Source organism: Indicator indicator, chromosome 9, assembly GCF_027791375.1.
Source record: "Indicator indicator isolate 239-I01 chromosome 9, UM_Iind_1.1, whole genome shotgun sequence".
Lineage (NCBI taxonomy): Eukaryota > Metazoa > Chordata > Aves > Piciformes > Indicatoridae > Indicator > Indicator indicator.
This window is the reverse complement of record NC_072018.1, coordinates 606801-624955: the sequence shown is the minus strand read 5'-3', so window position 1 is coordinate 624955 and position 18155 is coordinate 606801. Positions and strand designations below refer to the sequence as shown.

The following is an 18155-nucleotide window of genomic DNA, read 5'->3' as shown; positions in this document are numbered from 1 at the left end:
GGCTGCATTCAGAGGAGTGTGGCCAGCAGAGCCAGGGAGGTTCTCCTCCCCCTCTCCTCTGCCCTGCTGAGACCTCCCCTGGAATATTGCATCCAGCTCTGGGCTCCCCAGGTCAGGAGGGACAGGGATCTGCTGGAGAGAGTGCAAGGGAGGGCTCCAAGGATGCTGAAGGGCCTGGAGCACTGCCTGGGGAGGAGAGGCTGAGAGCCCTGGGGGTGTTTAGTGTGGAGAGGAGAAGGCTGAGAGGGATCTGATCAATGTCTATCAATAGCTGAGGGCTGGGGGTCAGGAGGGAGGGGACAGGGACAGGCTCTGCTCAGTTGTGCTCTGGGATAGGCCAAGGGGCAAGGGATGGAGACTGCAGCACAGAAGGTTCCTCCTCAACAGGAGGAAGAACTTCTTCCCTGGGAGGGTCCCAGAGGCCTGGAGCAGGCTGCCAGAGAGTTTGTGGAGTCTCCTTCTCTGGAGCCTTTGCAGCCCTGTCTGGATGTGTTCCTGAGTGACCTGTGCTGGATTCTCTGGTGGTGCTCTGGCAAGGGGCTTGGACTGGAAGCTCTCCAGAGGTCCCTTCCAACCCCTCACACCCTGTGAGCCTGGGATCTCTGTGCAGGATTCAGCAGCTGCCTGTGAACTGAATCCCCTGGGACAGAGGGAAGAGCCAGGAAAGAGCATCCCTCTGGCTGAGTGGGGACACTGCAGCAGGTGCTTGCATCACACAGCTCTTGTCTCCATTTAATGTGTCCCAGGTGCCAGAGGTGCTTCAATTCCTGTTCCCCTCTCTATGACAAGGGCCTGAGAAGCAGAGACAGAAGCAAGCAGAAGACAAAATCAAGGACTGGTAGCTGGCACAGGAGTTGCCTTCTCATCACCTCTGACCAGGTGAGCTCACTGACATGAGATGTTTGCTGCAGCAACACAACAGGATCCTGCTGCCACTGACACCACATGGAGTGCAGCCAGTCTGCCAAGGTTGGGGCTGAGCCATGGCCCTCAGCACCACTGCTCTGTCCCTCTGAAACACCTCCAGGGATGGGCATTCAACCACCTCCCTGGGCAGCCTCTGCCAGGCTTTGAGAACCTTTTTCAGGCAAGAGGTTTCTTCTTCTCTCCAACCTAAACCTGCCCTGGGGCAACTGTTTCACATCTTGCTGATGACCTTGATGAGGACCCAGAGTGTGGCAGCAGGAGGTTGGCAGATGGCACCACATGAGGTGGCAGTGTTGATCTGCAGCAGGGCAGGGAGGCTCTGCAGAGGGACTTGGAGAGATTGGAGCCATGGCCAACGTTACCAGGAGGAGCTGCAACAAAGCCAAGTGCCAGAGCCTCACCTTGGGCCACAACAACCCCAAGCAATGCTGCAGGCTTGGGGCAGTGTGGCTGGAAAGCTGCTGGCAGAAAGGGACCTGGGGGTGCTGATGGCCAAGCAGCTGAAGAGGAGCCAGCAGTGTGCCCAGGTGGCCAAGAGAGCCAAAGGCATCCTGGATGGCATCAGGAATGCTGTGTCCAGCAGGAGCAGGGAGGGGATTGTCCTCTTGGACTCAGCTCTGGGGAGGCCACAGCTCCAGTGTTGGGTCCAGCTTTGGGCTCCTCAGTGCAAGAGAGATGTGGAGGTGCTGGAGCCAGGGCAGAGGAGGGCAAGGAAGCTGGGAAGGGCCTGGAGAAGAAATCTGATGGAGAGAGACTGAAGGAGCTGGGGATGGGTAGTGTGAAAGAGAGGAGGCTGAGGGGAGACCTCCTGGCTCCCTCCAGCTGCCTGGAAGGAGGTTGTGGAGAGGTTGGTGCTGGTCTCTTCTCCCAGCTGATTAGTGACAGAACAAGAGGGAACAGCCTCAAGCTGCAGCAGGGCAGGGGCAGACTGCACAGGAGGAAGAATTGTTCCCAGCAAGAGTGGTCAGGCACTGGGATGAGCTGCCCAGGGAGGTGGTGGAGTCCCCAAGCCTGGAGGTGTTTCAAGGTGGTTTGGATGTGGTGCTTGGGGCTATGGTTCAGGGGTGAGCCTTGCAGAGTAGGGTCAGAGGTTGGACTTGGTGCTCCTGAGGGGCTCTTCCAACCTGAATGCTTCTGTGATTGTGTGAACTTGAGGCCATTTCCTCTCCTCCCATCACTTGGTCTTAGGGAGCAGATCCCAACCCCCACCTGGCTCCAGCCTCCTCTCAGGGAGCTGTAGAGAGCAATGAGGTCTCCCCTCAGCCTCCTCTTCTCCACACCAAACACCCCCAGCTCCCTCAGCTGCTCCTCCCCAGCCCTCTTCTCCAGACCCTTCCCCACCTTCCTTGCCCTTCTCTGCACCCTCTCCAACCCCTCAATGTCCTTCTTGCAGTCAGGCTCCCAAAGCTGCCCCCAGCACTCCAGCTGTGGCCTCCCCAGTGCTGAGTGCAGGAGGACAATCCCTGCCCTGCTCCTGCTGCCCACACCATTGCTGCTCCAGGCCAGGCTGCTGGTGGCCTCCTTGCCCACCTGGGCACCCCCTGGCTCATCTCCAGCCAGCTGCCCACCAACACCCCCAGGCCTTGCTCTGCTGGGCACTTTGCATGGCTGAGCCCCAAGGCTGCTGCCCTGCTCTCTGCTCTGAAGGAGCAAACCCTCTGCAGATGGTGAGGGCAGTGCCTTAGCTGACTTCCTCTGTGGGAGGCACAGCCTGGGGCTGAGCTCACTTCAGCTGCTGGATTTCTGGATCTCTCTGGCTAAGCACAGCCAATGTGTGCCCAGTGCAAGCCTAGGCACAGCTTCTGCAGTAGCCACCAGGCATTACTGATGCCCTGCTGCCTGGGTCTGTGTGTCCTTACACACAGCTCTGCAGCTAGCAGCACAGAGACTCTGATCCCTCCTTCCTGCAGGCTCTCACCTGGTCTTTCCCTGCCTGCTCTCTGGAGGATCACAGAGTTGTCAGGGCTGGAAGGGACCTCAAGGCTCAGCCAGTTCCAACCCCCCTGCCATGGCCAGGGACACCTCACACCACAGCAGGTTGCTCACAGCCACATCCAGCCTGGCTGCAAAAACCTCCAGGGATGAGGCTTCCACCACCTCCCTGGGCAACCTCTGCCAGGCTCTCACCACCCTCATGGGGAACAACTTCTTCCTCACATCCAATCTGAATCTCCCCACTTCTACTTTTGCTCCATTCCCCCCACTCCTATCACTCTCCGACACCCTCCAAAGTCCCTCCCCAGCTTTCTTGGAGCCTCCTTCAGATCCTGGAAGGCCACAAGAAGGATCCACCTGCACAGAGCAGCTCTGGCTTCAGCTTGGTCTCTCCAGCAGGGCCAAGTGCTTCAGGCTTGCACAGAAGTTCTCTCTCTGGTTCCATGAATGCACTTTCCTAGACCTTCCTTTCCCAGGAGTGCCCTGCAGGGTGGGGGCATCCCTCTGAGCTGCTCTTGGCTGCCCTGACTCACCCCCCTGAGGCTGCCATCGGTGTTTAAAGGGCTTCCTGCTGATCCCCTTGTGGCAGGAAAGCCTCAGCAGAGCTGCAGCTGGAGGCCTGCAAACTTAGCTTCCTGCTAACTGTATGCTCGTGTCCCATGCATGATTCCTGCCTGACAGTGCTACTGGGTGCTGAGAAAGGCTGCACAGCTGCTGGAAATGCTGAGCCTGACAGTCCTGTGGCAGGCACTAAAATGTAGTTTCCAAGTCTCAGGGGACTGCTTCTGAGGAGAGGACTCCAGGAGGAACATCTGCTCAGGGAGCCCCTGCCTGAAGCCCTCTTGCTTCCTGCAGCCAGAGCCTTGGTGCCAGGGCATAGAAGCAAAACCCACTTTTTATATCCAGCTGTGTGCTGCCTGCTGCTGTGGAGCCAGTTTCAGCACTTCAGCTAAGGAAAAGGAGCCTGTCAGAGGGGCCTGGCTGGGCAGGGCTCCAGCCTAGTGAGCTTGCCAAGCACGCCAAAGCTGCTACCTGGTGCTGGCAGCAGCAGGAGGGAAGCACCCAGGCATGCTGGAAAAGCCCTAGAGCTACTCAAGTGTCATTTGTAACAGCATGGAGCATGTGCCAGAGTGCCTGTAGCCAGGATGGCACTGAATAACCAGGTGGAGAGCTGATGGCAGAGCAGTGGCTGTGGTCTGCCTTGATTTCAGTAAGGCATCTGACACCAGCTCCCACAGCATCCTCACAGCTGAGCTGAGGCAGTGTGGTCTGCAGGGTCAGGGAGTGGGGTGGATGGGAACTGGTTGAAGGGAAGAAGTCAGAGAGTTGTGGTCAATGGGATGGAGTCTGGTTGGAGGCCTGTGTCCAGTGGAGTCCCTCTGGGGTCAGGACTGGGACCAGTTCTGTTCAATCTATTCATCAATGACCTGGCTGAGGGCACAGAGGGCACTGCCAGCAAGTTTGCTGCTGGCACCAAGCTGGGAGCAGTGGTGACACAGGAGGTTGTGCTGCCAGTCAGAGAGCCCTGGACAGGCTGAGAGCTGGGCAGGGAGACATGGAATGAAGTCCAACAAGGGCAAGGGGAGAGTCTTGCACCTGGGAAGGAACAACTCCATGCACCAGGACAGGCTGGGGACTGAGCTGCTGGGGAGCAGTGAAAGGGAAAGGGCCCTGGGGGTGCTGGTGGATGGGAGGTGACCATGAGCCAGCAATGTGCTCTGCTGGCCAAGAAGGCCAAGGGCAGGCTGGGGTGGGTCAGAAGGGCTGTGGTCAGTAGGTCAGAGAGGTTCTCCTGCCCCTCTGCTCTGCACTGCTGAGGCCACATCTGGAATATTGTGTCCAGTTCTGGGCCCTTCAGGTCAAGACAGACAGGGAACTGCTTGAGAGAGTCCAGTGCAGAGCCATGAGGATGCTGAAGGCAGTGGAACATCTTCCTGGGAGGAGAGCCTGAGGGAGCTGAGGGCTCTGGAGCTTGGGCAGGAGGAGCCTGAGGGTGAGCTCATTGCTGGTGCTAAAGATGTGCAGGGGGAGTGCCCAGAGGCTGGAGCCAGGCTCTGCTGGGGGATGCCCAATGCCAGCACAAGGGGCAGTGGTGGAAGCTGAGCCATAGGAAGTGCCATGGGAACAGGAGGACAAATTATTTCCCTGTGAGGCTGCTGGAGGCCTGGAGCAGGCTGCCCAGGGGGGTTGTGGAGTCTCCCTCTCTGGAGATATTCCAAGCCCACCTGGCTGTGTTGCTGTGTGCCCTGCCCTGGGTGCCCCTGCTCTGGCAGGGCGTTGGGCTGGATGCTCTCTGGAGGTCCCTTCCAGCCCCTAACATTCTGGAATTCTGGGATTCTGGGATTCTGGATTCTGGGTGGTCCTGGGCCAGCTGGAGCCAGTAAGGTGCAGCAAAGCCCTGCAGCAGTGAGTGCTCCCAGCACTGCTGAACTGCAGTGTATCTATCTTCTGCAGCCTGCTTGCCCCCATTCTCAGCTGATTCTCTCCTCTCCTGGCTGTCCTGATTGCTCCCAGCCTGGGGGACAAAGAACAAGGGACAGGGAAGGTGCACACAGAAGCCACAAACCTTTGCTCAGCAAGATAAGCCCCAAAGGGCAGATCCTGCCCCAGCAGTCACCAAGCTGACATCAGCAGTGTGCAGGGAAGCAGGTGAAGGAGCAAGAGAGACACCTCTGACACCAGCCCAGCAGCCTGAAGCCGTGCTGAGGGCATCTCCTGCAACCTCCTTGCTACCTGAGTCAAGCATGTCCTGAAGGTTCACCACATCATGGAGGGGAAGCTCAGCAGGAGCCAGCAGTGAGCACTTGCAGCCCAGAGAGCCAAGCAGAGCCTGGGCTGCAGCAAGAGAAGTGTGGCCAGCAGGGCCAGGGAGGGGATTCTCCCCCTCTGCTCCACTCTGCTCAGACCCCACCTGGAGCTCTGGGTCCAGTTCTGGAGCTTCTGTTCCAGGAAGGCTCTGGAGGGGCTGGAAGGTGTCCAGAGAAGGGCCATGAGGATGAGCAGAGGGCTGGAGCTGCTCTGCTCTGGAGACAGCCTGAGAGAGTTGGGGTTGTGCAGGCTGGAGAGGAGAAGGCTCCCAGGAGACCTTCTTGTGGCATTCCAGGATCTGAAGGGGGCTCCAAGAAAGCTGGGGAGGGACTTTTGAGGGTGTCAGGGAGGAATAGGACTGGGGGGAATGGAGCAAAATTGGAAGTGGGGAGATTGAGATTGGATGTTAGGAAGAAGTTGTTCCCCATGAGGGTGGTGAGAGCCTGGCAGAGGTTGCCCAGGGAGGTGGTGGAAGCCTCATCCCTGGAGGTTTTTGCAGCCAGGGTGGATGTGGCTGTGAGCAACCTGCTGTGGTGTGAGGTGTCCCTGCCCATGGCAGGGGGGTTGGAACTGGCTGAGCCTTGAGGTCCCTTCCAGCCCTGACAATTCTTTGATTCTATGATCCTGGGAAGTTCTTTCTGCAGCCATCAATCCCCTGCCCACTGCCAGGGACTTCATCTTCCTGCTCAATGCCAGCTTACAGCACACAGACATTTCACTTCCAAAAGCTCTTTCAGCTCCTCCAGCCCAACCATTCTCTAACTCTGCCAGGGCTGGGGCTGAGCCATGGCCCTCAGCACCACAGCTCTGCCTCTTGCAAACACCTCCAGGGATGGGCATTCCACCACCTCCCTGGGCAGCCTCTGCCAGGCTTTGAGAACCCTTTCAGGCAAGAAGTTTCTTCCAATGCCCAACCTAAACCTCCCCTGGGGCAACTTGAGGCCATTTCCTCTCCTTGTATCACCTGTTCCTAGGGAGAATGGAGAAGTGACTTCTCCCTGCCACGGACAGGACAGAGGCAGTTCTCCAGTGCAGGATCCCCCTGGAAAGAAGCTCCCCTCTGGGAAGGAGCTTCCCATTGGAAGGGAGCTTCCTGCTGGAAGGGAGCTTCCTGCTGGGAAGGAGCTTCTCCTTGGAAAGGAGCTTCCTCCTGGGAAGGAGCTTCTCCTTGGGAAGGAGATTCCCCCTTGGAAAAGAGCTTCCCCTGGAAAGGAGCTTCCCCCCTGGAAAACAGCTTCCCCTGGGAAGGAGCTCCCCCCTTGGAAAAGAGTTTCCCCCTTGGAAAAGAGCTTCCCCTGGGAAGGAGCTCCCACTGGGAAGGAGCTTCCCCCTTGGAAAGGAGCTGCCCCTGGAAAGGAGCTTCCCCCTTGGAAAAGAGCTTGCCCTGGGAAGGAGCTCCCCCTGGGAAGCAGCTCCCCCGTAGGAAGGAGCTCCTGCAAGCCCAGAGCAGCTCCTCAGGCCCATGTGCCCCAAAGCACACAAATGCTTCTTTGCCTTCCAGCCCTCAGCCACTGCTTCCCAGCTGTGCTGCCCCGGGGCTCCTCTCCTCTGCTGTTGGCAGCTGCCTCTGGCACAGCCCCAAGGGGCAGAGGGGACAGGCAGTCGTGCCAGGGAGGACTGAGGAAGGGCAGAAGAGGGCAGCAGAAGCTGTATCCACTCAGATCTGCTCAGGTGGGGTTTCTCTTCTTCTATTAACCATCTACAGCATGAAGAATTTTGAGGAGGAAAAAAAGGGAATCCCTGCTTTTTCCTTTCCCCCTGCAATAGGAACATTACCTCCTAAACACCTTTCCATTACCATTTTTCCCCATTCTCTACTTCTTCCTTTCTTTTTTCACCAGTTTTGAGCTTTCCCAGTGTGAAATATTTTCAGAAGTGGCAAGAGAACATCCACAAAACAACTAAAAAAATATCTAGGAGACAGCAATTAAAAAAAAAATCAAAACCCATTGCCAAATTGCATTGGGACTTAGCAGCAGGAGGAGAGGAGGAGAAACCCAGCAAGCTTCAAAGTCTGAAAGGTCACTGCCTTGAAAAGAAGAAACAAAAATGAAGTTCTCTCTCAAAAAGTACTTCTGGAGTACTGGAGATGGGCATCAGCCAGGGGTTGCTGCAGCTTCATTTCACAGAAATCCCAGGCTCACAGGAGGTTAGGGGTTGGAAGGGACCTTTGGAGATCTTCCAGTCCAAGCCCCCTGCCAGAGCAGGACCAGAGAATCCAGCACAGGGCACACAGGAACACATCCAGACAGGGCTGGGAAGGCTCCAGAGAAGGAGACTCCACAACCTCTCTGGGCAGCCTGCTCCAGGCCTCTGGGACCCTCCCAGGGAAGAAGTTCCTCCTCCTGTTGAGGTGGAACCTCCTGTGCTGCAGTTTCCATCCCTTGCCCCTTGGCCTATCCCAGAGCACAACTGAGCAGAGCCTGTCCCTGTCCCCTCCCTCCTGACCCCCAGCCCTCAGCTATTGATAGACATTGATCAGATCCCTCTCAGCCTTCTCCTCTCCACACTAAACACCCCCAGGGCTCTCAGCCTCTCCTCCCCAGGCAGTGCTCCAGGCCCTTCAGCATCCTTGCAGCCCTCCCTTGCACTCTCTCCAGCAGATCCCTGTCCCTCCTGACCTGGGGAGCCCAGAGCTGGATGCAATATTCCAGGGGAGGTCTCAGCAGGGCAGAGGAGAGGGGGAGGAGAACCTCCCTGGCTCTGCTGGCCACACTCCTCTGAATGCAGCCCAGGCTCCCCTTGGCCTTCTTGGCCCCCAGGGCACATTGCTGTGCCATGCAGAACTTGCTGCCCACCAGCACTCCCAGCTCCTTCTCCTTGGGGCTGCTCTCCAGCAGATCCCCTCCCACCCTGTCCTGCTGCAGTTTCTTCTTCCTTCCCAGCTGCAGGACTCTGCACTTCTCCTGTTGAACCTCAGCAGGTTCCTCTCTGCCCAGCTCTCAGCCTGTCCAAGTCTCTGCATGGCCTCACAGCCTTCAGGTGTCTCAGCCAAGCCTCCAGTTTGGTGTCATCAGCAAACCTGCTGAGCAGACTCTGTCTGTCTGTCTGTCCCCTCATCAATGTCACTGGTGAACATGTTGAACAGGACAGGACCCAGCACTGGTCCCTGGGACACTCCACTGGTCACAACTCTCCAGCTGGACCTGGCAGCACTGACCAGCACTCTTTAGACTCTATTGTGTCCCCAGTTCCTAATCCATCTCACTGCCTGCTCCTCTGTCCCACACCTCCTGAGCTTGCTGTCAAGGATGTTATAGGACAGTGTCAAAAGCCTTACTAAGGTCAAGGCAGACTTGGTTTCCTTTGTCCTTCCCAGCTGCAGGACTCTGCACTTCTTGTTGAACCTCAGGAGGTTCCTCTCTGCCCAGGTCTGCAGTCTGCCCTCACAAATGCTACCCCTGGGCTGCTCTGCAAGCAGCAGAACTCCCTCTCCTCCTAGCTCACCCCTTCAGCCCTGCCATGCCTGAGCAGGAGTGCTGTAAAACACCTCCCAAGAGCTGGTGAGCTGAGGGGGGTGAGTGCAGGCAGGCAGAGTGCAGCCCCACTGTCTTCTCCTGCCTTCAGAATGAAGTGACACATTGTGACCCTAAGCACTGAGGAGTGCCACCAAGACTCTTAGTGTGTGTGTGTGAAAGGATCCTGTCATTAGCTGCATCAGTGCCTGCCAGAGCAGTCCGCCAGCTTGCAGCCCCCCAGGACAACCTTTTTCTCCCTATGCTCCTCCCTGGTGGTCCTTTAACACTAGCAGGATCCTTGTATCTGGCAAACAACACCAAGCTGTGTGGTGCTGCTGACAGGCTGGAGGGAAGGGATCCATCCAGAGGGACCTGAGCAGGCTGGAGGGAAGGGATCCATCCAGAGGGACCTGGGCAGGCTGGAGGGAAGGGATCCATCCAGAGGGACCTGGGCAGGCTGCAGAGCTGGGCCCATGACAACCTCCTGAGGTTCAACAAGGCCAAGGGCAAGGTCCTGCAGCTGGGTCAGGGCAATGCCAAGCACAGATCCAGGCTGGGCAGGGACTGGCTGGAGAGCAGCCCTGAAGAAAAGGCCTTGGGGGTGCTGGGGGAGGAGAAGCTCAGCAGGAGCCAGCAGTGAGCACCTGCAGCCCAGAGAGCCAAGCAGAGCCTGGGCTGCAGCAAGAGAAGTGTGGCCAGCAGGGCCAGGGAGGAGATTCTCCCCCTCTGCTCCACTCTGCTCAGACCCCACCTGCAGCTCTGGGTCCAGGTCTGGAGCCTCTGTTCCAGGAAGGCTCTGGAGGGGCTGGAAGGTGTCCAGAGAAGGGCCATGAGGATGAGCAGAGGGCTGGAGCTGCTCTGCTCTGGAGACAGCCTGAGAGAGTTGGGGTTGTGCAGGCTGGAGAGGAGAAGGCTCCCAGGAGACCTTCTTGTGGCCTTCCAGGACCTGAAGGGGGCTGCAAGAAAGCTGGGGAGGGACTATTGAGGGTGTGAGGGAGGGATAGGAGTGGGGGGAATGGAGCAAAAGTAGAAGTGGGGAGATTGAGATTGGATGTTAGGAAGAAGTTGTTCCCCATGAGGGTGGTGAGAGCCTGGCAGAGGTTGCCCAGGGAGGTGGTGGAAGCCTCATCCCTGGAGGTTTTTGCAGCCAGGCTGGATGTGGCTGTGAGCAACCTGCTGGAGTGTGAGGTGTCCCTGCCCATGGCAGGGGGTTGGAACTGGATGAGCCTTGAGGTCTCTTCCAGCCCTGACACCTCTGTGACTGAGTGAGTGCTGAACACAGAGCTTGTCTTACTCAACCTGACTCTTCCCTCTTAGCCCTCTAAGAGCTGGGTGTGGATGTAGGCTTGGCGAGCTGTGCAGCTGAATATTTCATGGCCAGAGTTCAGAGGCTCTGACACAATGCCCTGACCAGGATCAAATCTGAATTTCTCCACTCATTTTCCTCAGAGAGGAACTTCCCTAACTTCAAACCCCAACTCTGCTGCTGTGTTTGGCCTGGGGAGGTTCACTTCAAGCTTGGGGATTTTTCTCAGCTGGTTTTCTCCAGCTGGGTATTTTATAACTCTTGGGTTCATCCCACAACTACCTTGGCCCTCTGCTGCAGGGCAGACCATCCACTGGGACAGCTATGGAGAGGTAAATCCCATGCTGGGGTCAGGGCCTTCGGTGATTTGTTGGGCAGCTGCTGTCAGCCTAGCTGGGTCACTGCACTCTGATCTCTTCTTTCCACTGCTGCTCTTCCTGACTTGCTTTGTTCCTACATGCTGGGTAGTGCCTCAGCACAGACAACCTCCTGAGGCTCAACAAGAGCAAGTGCAGGGTGCTGCTGCTCTCCCTGCTCTGGATGCAGCTCAGCACACAGCTGCCTGCTGGGCTGCCAGGGACCATTGCTGGCTCCTGGGGACTCTGTCACCAACTGACACCCCCAAGGCCTTCTCCTGCAGGCTGCTCTCCAGCCACTGCTCACCCAGCCTGGATCTGTGCTTGGCATTGCCCTGACCCAGCTGCAGGACCTTGCCCTTGGCCTTGTTGAACCTCAGGAGGTTGTCATGGGCCCAGCTCTGCAGCCTGCCCAGGTCCCTCTGGATGGATCCCTTCCCTCCAGCCTGTCAGCAGCACCACACAGCTTGGTGCCACCTGCAGACTCCCTGAGGGAGCCTCAATGCCACTGCCTATGGCACTGACAAAGATGTTAACCAGCACTGGTCCCAGTACCCACCCCTGAGGGCCACCACTTGTCACTGGGCTCCATGTGGACCCTGAGCCCTTGCCCACAGCTCTCTGAGTTCTTCAGATTTCTTCTGAAGGTGTTCAGGGTTTTTTTTTTTTTTTTTAATGCAGCTCCCTGCTGGCATAGTCATATTTGGAGAAGTTCCTGAAAAGGACCAGTTGTCAATATCCCAGCAGTCAGCAGCTCAAAAGCCAAAGGCATTTCTCAGAACTCTTTCTCTCTGGTTCTCCCATTGGGAGACAATGACATTAAATTGAAACTAGGCTTTAAATTATTTAGTCAGAACTAATTGAGTTTGGAAAGTCATACCAGAGAATGATCACCCAGGGAAGGAGCTAAATATGATTTTAGGGGAGAGGAAGAGGGGGGAGAAGGGAGTGGATATGTTCTGGTAGGCACAGCAACATCACAAATGTTCCCAGTTCTCAGAGGACAAAGGCAGAAGCTGCTCCTTCATCCTGAGCCTGCAGGATTTCCTGCACACCTTTCTCCCCAGAAGGAATCAGGACCTAAGGGGGCTGCAAGGACAGATTACATCACTGGGAGTGGGGGCACCATTTTCCAAATAAAAGCAGACTAAGCAGAACTTTTATTTATGTTAACAGCTTGGGTTAACACCAGGAGGGTCTCCTCCAAAGGACAAAAACTAACAGGACAAAAAGGCTGTGCCGATCTCAGCACCACTTTTAATTTCACAGCCACCCAGCCAGGTTTACCTCAGGCAAGGTTTAGCCAGAGCTCAGTCTGTCATTACAAAAGGATCACTCAGCTTCAGCTTAAGGAAGGGCAAGGCCAGCCTGGGCTGCAGCCAAAGCAGTGTGGCCACAGATGGAGAGAGAGAATCCTGCCCTCTGCTCTGCTCTGCTCTGCTCTGCTCTGCTCTGCTCTGCTCTGGGGAAACCTCACCTGCAGGGCTGTGTCCAGCTCTGGGGCCCCCAACATAAGAGAGGCCTGGAGCTGATGGAGAGGGACCAGAGAAGACCACAAAGATGCTCAGAGTGCTGGAGAAGCTCTGCTGTGGGGACAGGCTGGGAGAGTTGGGGCTGTTCAGCCTGGAGAGGAGAAGGCTCTGGGCAGACCTCAGAGCAGCCTGCCAGTGCCTGAAGGGTGCTACAAGAAGGCTGCAGAGGGACTGATCCCAAAGGCCTGCAGGGACAGGACCAGGGGCAATGGCTTCAAACTAGAGCAGAGCAGATTGAGATTGGATGTGAGGAAGAAGTTCTGCAGCAGGAGGCTGCTGGAACACTACAACAGGTTCCCCAGGCAGGTGGTTGAGGCCCCATGCCTGGAGATATTCAAGGGGAGGCTGGACAGGGCTGTGGGCAACCTGATCTAGGGGAGGATGTCCCTGCTGAGTGCAGGGGCTTGGACTGGATGAGCTTTGGAGCTCCCTTCCAGCCCAGAGCATTCTCTGATTCTATGATCCTGACACAGTTCTGCCAGCAGCCATCCCTATGTCCAGCCACCACCAGGCACCACCACTCCCCTGGACTGGTCCTGACAGTCCTATCTGGATGTGTTCCTGTGTGCTCTGTGCTGGATTCTCTGGTTCTGCTCTGGCAGGGGGCTTGGACTGGAAGCTCTCCAGAGGTCCCTTCCAACCCCTCACATCCTGTGATCTGTGATCCTGTTCCTGTGATCCTGTGACTGCAGCCAGGAGCCACTCCAGGCACATCCCCGGGGCAGGAGCATGCAGTTCCGCAGCTCTCTGCCTCCAGGGCTGCACACCCAGGCATGGCCAGCACGGGCAGATGAGCTCTCTGCAGCACACCAGCAGCTCACAAAGCGCTGCTCTGCCTCTCTCTAACTGAAAGCTCTGCTGGAAGCCTCTCCCCTAGGCCCTGACACCCTCCTGGCTTCCTCAGCACCTGCACAAGCCTCACACTGTACCCCTCAGCCAGCCAGCTGCAGTCTGGGCAGGAGCCAGCAGTGTGCCCAGGGGACACAGGAGGCCAATGGCATCCTGGCTTGTATCAGGAACAGTGTGGCCAGCAGCACTAGGGATGGAATTCTGCCCTGTGCTCAGCACTGGGGAGGCCTCACCTCGAGCACTGAGTGCAGCTCAGGGACCCTCACTGCAAGAAAGGTCTTGAGGTGCTGGAGCAGGTCCAGAGGAGAGCAACGAGACTGGGGAGGGGGCTGGAGGGAAAGGCTGATGAGGAGAGGCTGAGGGAGCTGGGGGTGGTTAGCCTGGAGGAGAGGAGACTCAGGAGGAACCTTATCACGCTCTGTAACTACCTGAAGGGAAGTTGTAGTAAGGTTCCTAAAATAACAAGATAGCTCACAAGAGAACTTTTGTGTGTGTGACTTTTCCTCCAACCCAGCAAAAATCAGCTGCAGATCACACCTGAGCGCTCCCCTGCGGCACTCAGGAGGGCAGTGCCAAAGCTCCTCAGCACAAGGCTGCCCAGGGAGGTTGTGGAGTCTCCTTCTCTGGAGACTTTCCAAACCCACCTGGATGTGTTGGATCCTTCACTTCAGGAAGGATCTTGAGGTGCTGGAGCAGGTCCAGAGGAGAGCAATGAGACTGGGGAAGGGGCTGGAGGGAAAGAAGCTGGGGGTGGTTAGCCTGGAGGAGACTCAGGAGGGACCTTATCATAGAATCACAGAATCAACCAGGTTGGAAGAGACTTCCAAGATCCTCCAGTCCAACCTATCACCCAGCCCTATACAATCAACCAGACCATGGCACTGAGTGCCTCATCCAGGCGTCTCCTGAACATCTCCAGGGACAGGGACTCCACCACCTCCCTGGGCAGCACATCCCAAGGGCAAATCTCTCTCTCTGTGAAGAACTTCCTCCTAACACCCAGCCTAGACCTCCCCTGCACAGGTACTGTTGAGGTACTGGAACTTGTCCAGAAAAGGGCAACGAAGCTGGTGAGGGGCCTGGAACACAAATCCTGTGAGGAGAGGCTGAGGGAGCTGGGGGTGTTTAGCCTGGAGAAGAGGAGGCTCAGGGCAGACCTCATTGCTCTCTACAACTGCCTGAAGGGAGGTTGTAGCCAGGTGGGGGTTGGGCTCTGCTCCCAGGCACCCAGCACCAGAAGGAGGGGACACAGTGTCAAGCTGTGCCAGGGGAGGTCTAGGCTGGGTGTTAGGAGGAAGTTCTTCACAGAGAGGGTGATTGGCCATGGGAATGTGCTGCCCAGGGAGGTGGTGGAGTCACTGTCCCTGGACACGTTCAAGAGAAGCCTGGATGAGGCACTCAGTGCCATGGTCTGGTTGATTGCTTAGGGCTGGGTGATAGGCTGGATTGGAGGATCTTGGAGGTCTCTTCCAACCTGGTTGATTCTCTGATTCTATATCTTTAGCCAATTCAATAATCAAAGTGACCTTTATTGAAATCCCTGGTAGATACTTACATACATTTGTAACAACAGCAAACAAAGCAGCGCTGGGTGGGGCAGCAAGCCTCAGCTTCACCTGCAGGGCACAGTGCACATGACACTGTGTAACTTTTTATACCCTGGGTCACTTATGTAGTCAAATGATTTCTTGGAAAAGGTGTTTCAGTTCCAAGAAGACTCCTCCTGTTAGTTCAGGTGCCTAGCACAGCCGTAGGCACGCTCTTAGGGTCTTCATCTTCACTCTCTGGTGGTGGTAGGAGGAAGTTAGTGGTCCTCCTCAATTGTCATAGAATCATAGAATCAGTCAGGGTTGGAAGGGACCACAAGGCTCATCCAGTTCCAACCCCCCTGCCATGGGCAGGGACACCTCACACTACATCAGGCTGGCCAGAGCCTCATCCAGCCTGGCCTTAAACACCTCCAGGGATGGGGCCTCAACCACCTCCCTGCACAACCCATTCCAGGCTCTCACCACTCTCATGGGGAAGAACTTCTTCCTCACGTCCAGCCTGAATCTCCCCACTTCCAGCTTTATTCCTTTCCCCCCAGTCCTATCACTACCTAAACAGTCCCTCCCCAGCTTTCTTGGAGCCCCCTTCAGATCCTGGAAGGCCACAAGAAGGTCACCTCAGAGCCTTCTCTTCTCCAGACTGAACAGCCCCAACTCTTTCAGTCTGTCCTCATAGGAGAGGTGCTCCAGCCCTCTGCTCATCCTGGTGGCCCTTCTCTGGACACCTTCCAGCATGTCCATATCCCTCTTGTAATAGAGGCTCCAGAACTGGATGCAGTACTCCAGGTGGGGTCTCAGCAGAGCTGAGCAGAGGGAGAGAATCCCCTCCCTGGCCCTGCTGGCCACACTTCTCTTGCTGCAGCCCAGGCTCTGCTTGGCTCTCTGGGCTGCAAGTGCACATTGACAGCTCAGGTTGAGCTTCTCGTCCACCAGCACCCCCAAGTCCCTCTCCTCAGGGCTGCTTTCCAGCCAGTCCCTGCCCAGCCTGGATTTGTGCTTGGGATTGCCTCGACCCAGCTGCAGGACCTTGCCCTTGGCCTTGTTGAACCTCATGAGGCTGTCTTGTGCCCAGCTCTGCAGCCTGCCCAGGTCCCTCTGGATGGATCCCTTCCCTCCAGCCTGTCAAGGTCCCTCTGGATGGATCCCTTCCCTCCAGCCTGGCCAGGTCCCTCTGGATGGATCCCTTCCCTCCAGCCTGTCAAGGTCCCTCTGGATGGATCTCTTCCCTCCAGCTTGCCCAGGTCCCTCTGGATGGATCCCTTCCTTCCAGCCTGCCCAAGTCCCTCTGGATGGATCCCTTCCCTCCAGCCTGCCCAGGTCCCTCTGGATGGATCCCTTCCCTCCAGCCTGTCTGCTGCACCACACAGCTTGGTGTCATCAGCAAACCTGCTGAGGGTGCACTCAATGCCTCTGTCCATGTCACCAACAAAGATGTTGAACAAGCCTGGTCCCAGGGCTGATCCCTGAGGGACTCCACTTGTCCCTGGCCTCCACTGGGACATGGAGCCATTGCCAGCCACTCTTTGGGTGCAGCCATCAAGCCAGTTCTGTAGCCATCTCGTGGTCCACCCATCAAACCCCTGTGTCACCAGTTTGGAGAGCAGGATGTGGTGTGGGACAGTGTGGAAGGCTTTGCTCAGGTCCAGGTCAATGACATCAGTCCTTACTTTGACTATGCTGCTTCACGCATGCCTACTTGGTTTTGTTACATAGCATCTTGCAACGTTTATGTGCCAAGCTAACTTACAGCCATATATGGTTCTAGCATGGACCAAACAACTCAAACTTCTGGATACTTGTAACACCAAGTTAGCACCAATCACACCTCTCACCCCTCCAACAGATCCACACCTGCTCCTAACTTGGTGTCATCTGCAAACTTACTGATGATGGACTCAATTCCTTCATCCACATCATCAATAAAGATATTGAACAGGATGGGGCCCAGCACTGATCCCTGGGGGACACCACTAGTGCCTGGCTGCCAGCTGGCAGTGCCACCATTCACCACCACTCTCTGGGCACCATTCACCACCACTCTCTGGGCACCATTCAGCACCACTCTGTGGGCACCATTTACCACCACTCTCTGGGTACCATTCACCACCACTCTGTGGGCACCATTCACCACCACTCTCTGGGCACCATTCAGCACCACTCTCTGGGCACTATTTACCACCACTCCCTGGGTACCATTCACCACCACTCTCTGGGCACCATTCACCACCACTCTCTGGGCACCATTCACCACCACTCTCTGGGTACCATTCACCACCACTCTGTGGGCACCATTCACCACCACTCTCTGGGCACCATTCAGCACCACTCTCTGGGCACTATTTACCACCACTCCCTGGGTACCATTCACCACCACTCTCTGGGCACCATTCAGCACCACTCTCTGGGCACTATTTACCACCACTCCCTGGGTACCATTCACCACCACTCTGTGGGCACCATTCAGCACCACTCTGTGGGCACCATTTACCACCACTCCCTGGGTACCATTCACCACCACTCTGTGGGCACCATTCAGCACCACTCTCTGGGCACCATTCACCATGACTCTCTGGGCACCATTCAGCACCACTCTCTGGGCACCATTCACCACCACTCTCTGGGCACCATTCACCATGACTCTCTGGGCACCATTCAGCACCACTCTCTGGGCACCATTCAGCACCACACTCTGGGCACCATTCACCACCACTCTCTGGGCACCATTCAGCACCACGCTCTGGGCCTGGCCCTCCAGACAGTTCCTGACCCATTTCAGAGTGAATCTCTCCAAGCCACGAGCTGCCAGCTTTGCCAGGAGCTTCTTGTGGCACACAGTGTCAAAGGCTTTGCTGAAGTCCAGGCAGACCACATCCACAGCCTGCCCCACACCCACCAGGCAGTCACCTGAGCATAGAAGGAGATCAGGTTGGTCAGGCAGGACCTGCCCCTCCTGAATCTATGCTGGCTGGGCCTGATCCCTTGCCCATCCTGTAGGATCTTGTAGGATATCACTCTCTACAGCTACCTGAAGGGAAGTTGCAGTGAGGTGGGGGTCAGGCTCTGCTCCCAGGCCACTTGTGACAGGACAAGAGGGCATGGCCTGAAGCTGCACCACGGGAGGGTTAGGTTGGAGGTTAGGAAGCACTTCCTCAGGGAAAGGGCCATCAGACACTGGGATGGACTGCCCAGGGAGGTGGTGGAGTCACCATCCCTGGAGGTGTTTAAGGAAAGCTTGAATGTGGCACTCAGTGCCATGGTCTGGTCAGTGTGGTGGTGTGAGGTCAGTGACTGGGCTTGGTGAGCTCAGAGCTCTATGCCAGCCTCAATCAACCCTGCGATCCTGCGAGCCCACAGCAGGCGCCGGGGGTGGGCGGGAGAGGGGGAAGGCGGAGGCGGTGCTGGCCCCGCCCATCCCCGGCGCCTGCGCGTCCCTT

At 56.8% G+C, this 18155-nt stretch overlaps 1 protein-coding gene across 1 annotated transcript in view; it reads right to left on the bottom strand.

Moving 5' to 3' along the window:
• The window catches only part of EHBP1 (EH domain binding protein 1), a 273205-nt gene extending 255072 nt beyond the window's left edge, over window positions 1-18133 (bottom strand). Inside the window, exon 1 of the mRNA XM_054383732.1 lies at window positions 18053-18133. Coding sequence (XP_054239707.1) covers window positions 18053-18133 — 81 coding nt within the window. The remainder of the gene's footprint in view (window positions 1-18052) is intronic.
• Window positions 18134-18155: the final 22 nt, after the last annotated feature.